We start from the raw sequence: 792 nt of genomic DNA, 5'->3' as shown, positions 1-792 counted from the left end.
TTCTGAATCAAATGTATTTGGGCGAAAGTCACCGAGAGTATAGCAAAGGACCCGCAATGATTGTGTACAGAAATCGTCCTGGATGAGACGGTGTGGTGGGATCGTCCGGTGATTATTCCACGTCAATTTCTCACCGTTTGGTGTCTCTACGCCAGCTGATTAAAAGAAATGCTTTTGGCGGTCGGTGGGGATAAATTATGATATGGTTCGTCTGCTGCTACCGAAATTCTCCAATTCCATCCACTGGGAGTGGAATACTGGTAAGCGAAATACGCGCTTCAGTAATTTTATCGCAGTGTATATGGTTGTCACACGTGACTGCATCCTACGCCGTGCTTGATCGGGAGAAAGTTTGGCAAAACTGACTTTCTTTGGATCAGCATAGTATACCCAGTCAACGGTTTCGATGGAAATTTCATCGAGTATTTCAAATGGGCAATTTTGAGGAACCACACGCCAACTCAACGGAGTGTCAGATGAATGGCGAACTGGATGTGATTTGTCAATATTTAAACGGCAGTAGGACGAGTTGTCTAGAACAATTTTCACTGACCAGGCGAATGAATCAACGGAATTTGTATTGATTGTCTGAACACGAACGAGCGTGATATGGGAGGTTACGAGAACGTTATTTTGCATTCCTATGACAACCATTGCTACCTATAGCTGAGAAAACAGTGATTTTGTTCTGGTCCGACGATCTGAGGTGGACAAGTGGGCTAGACCCTAAGAATACTGTTGCCTATTACCGGATTATCGACAGGCTTAGTCGGTCGTCCGATTTCGTGTCCC

The 792-nt window shown here is 44.8% G+C and overlaps 1 protein-coding gene across 1 annotated transcript; it reads right to left on the bottom strand.

The window, feature by feature from the left end:
• Nucleotides 1-195: 195 nt before the first annotated feature.
• Nucleotides 196-654, bottom strand: T265_12312 (hypothetical protein; the record flags this gene model as incomplete). Its single annotated transcript, XM_009179674.1, has 1 exon — nucleotides 196-654. One exon carries the CDS (start codon nucleotides 652-654, stop codon nucleotides 196-198), a length of 459 nt encoding a protein of 152 aa, XP_009177938.1.
• Nucleotides 655-792: the final 138 nt, after the last annotated feature.

Source organism: Opisthorchis viverrini, assembly GCF_000715545.1.
Source record: "Opisthorchis viverrini unplaced genomic scaffold opera_v5_5670, whole genome shotgun sequence".
Classification (NCBI taxonomy): Eukaryota; Metazoa; Platyhelminthes; class Trematoda; order Opisthorchiida; family Opisthorchiidae; genus Opisthorchis; species Opisthorchis viverrini.
The sequence above is the reverse complement of the archived record's forward strand: the minus strand, read 5'-3'. Positions and strand labels throughout refer to the sequence as shown.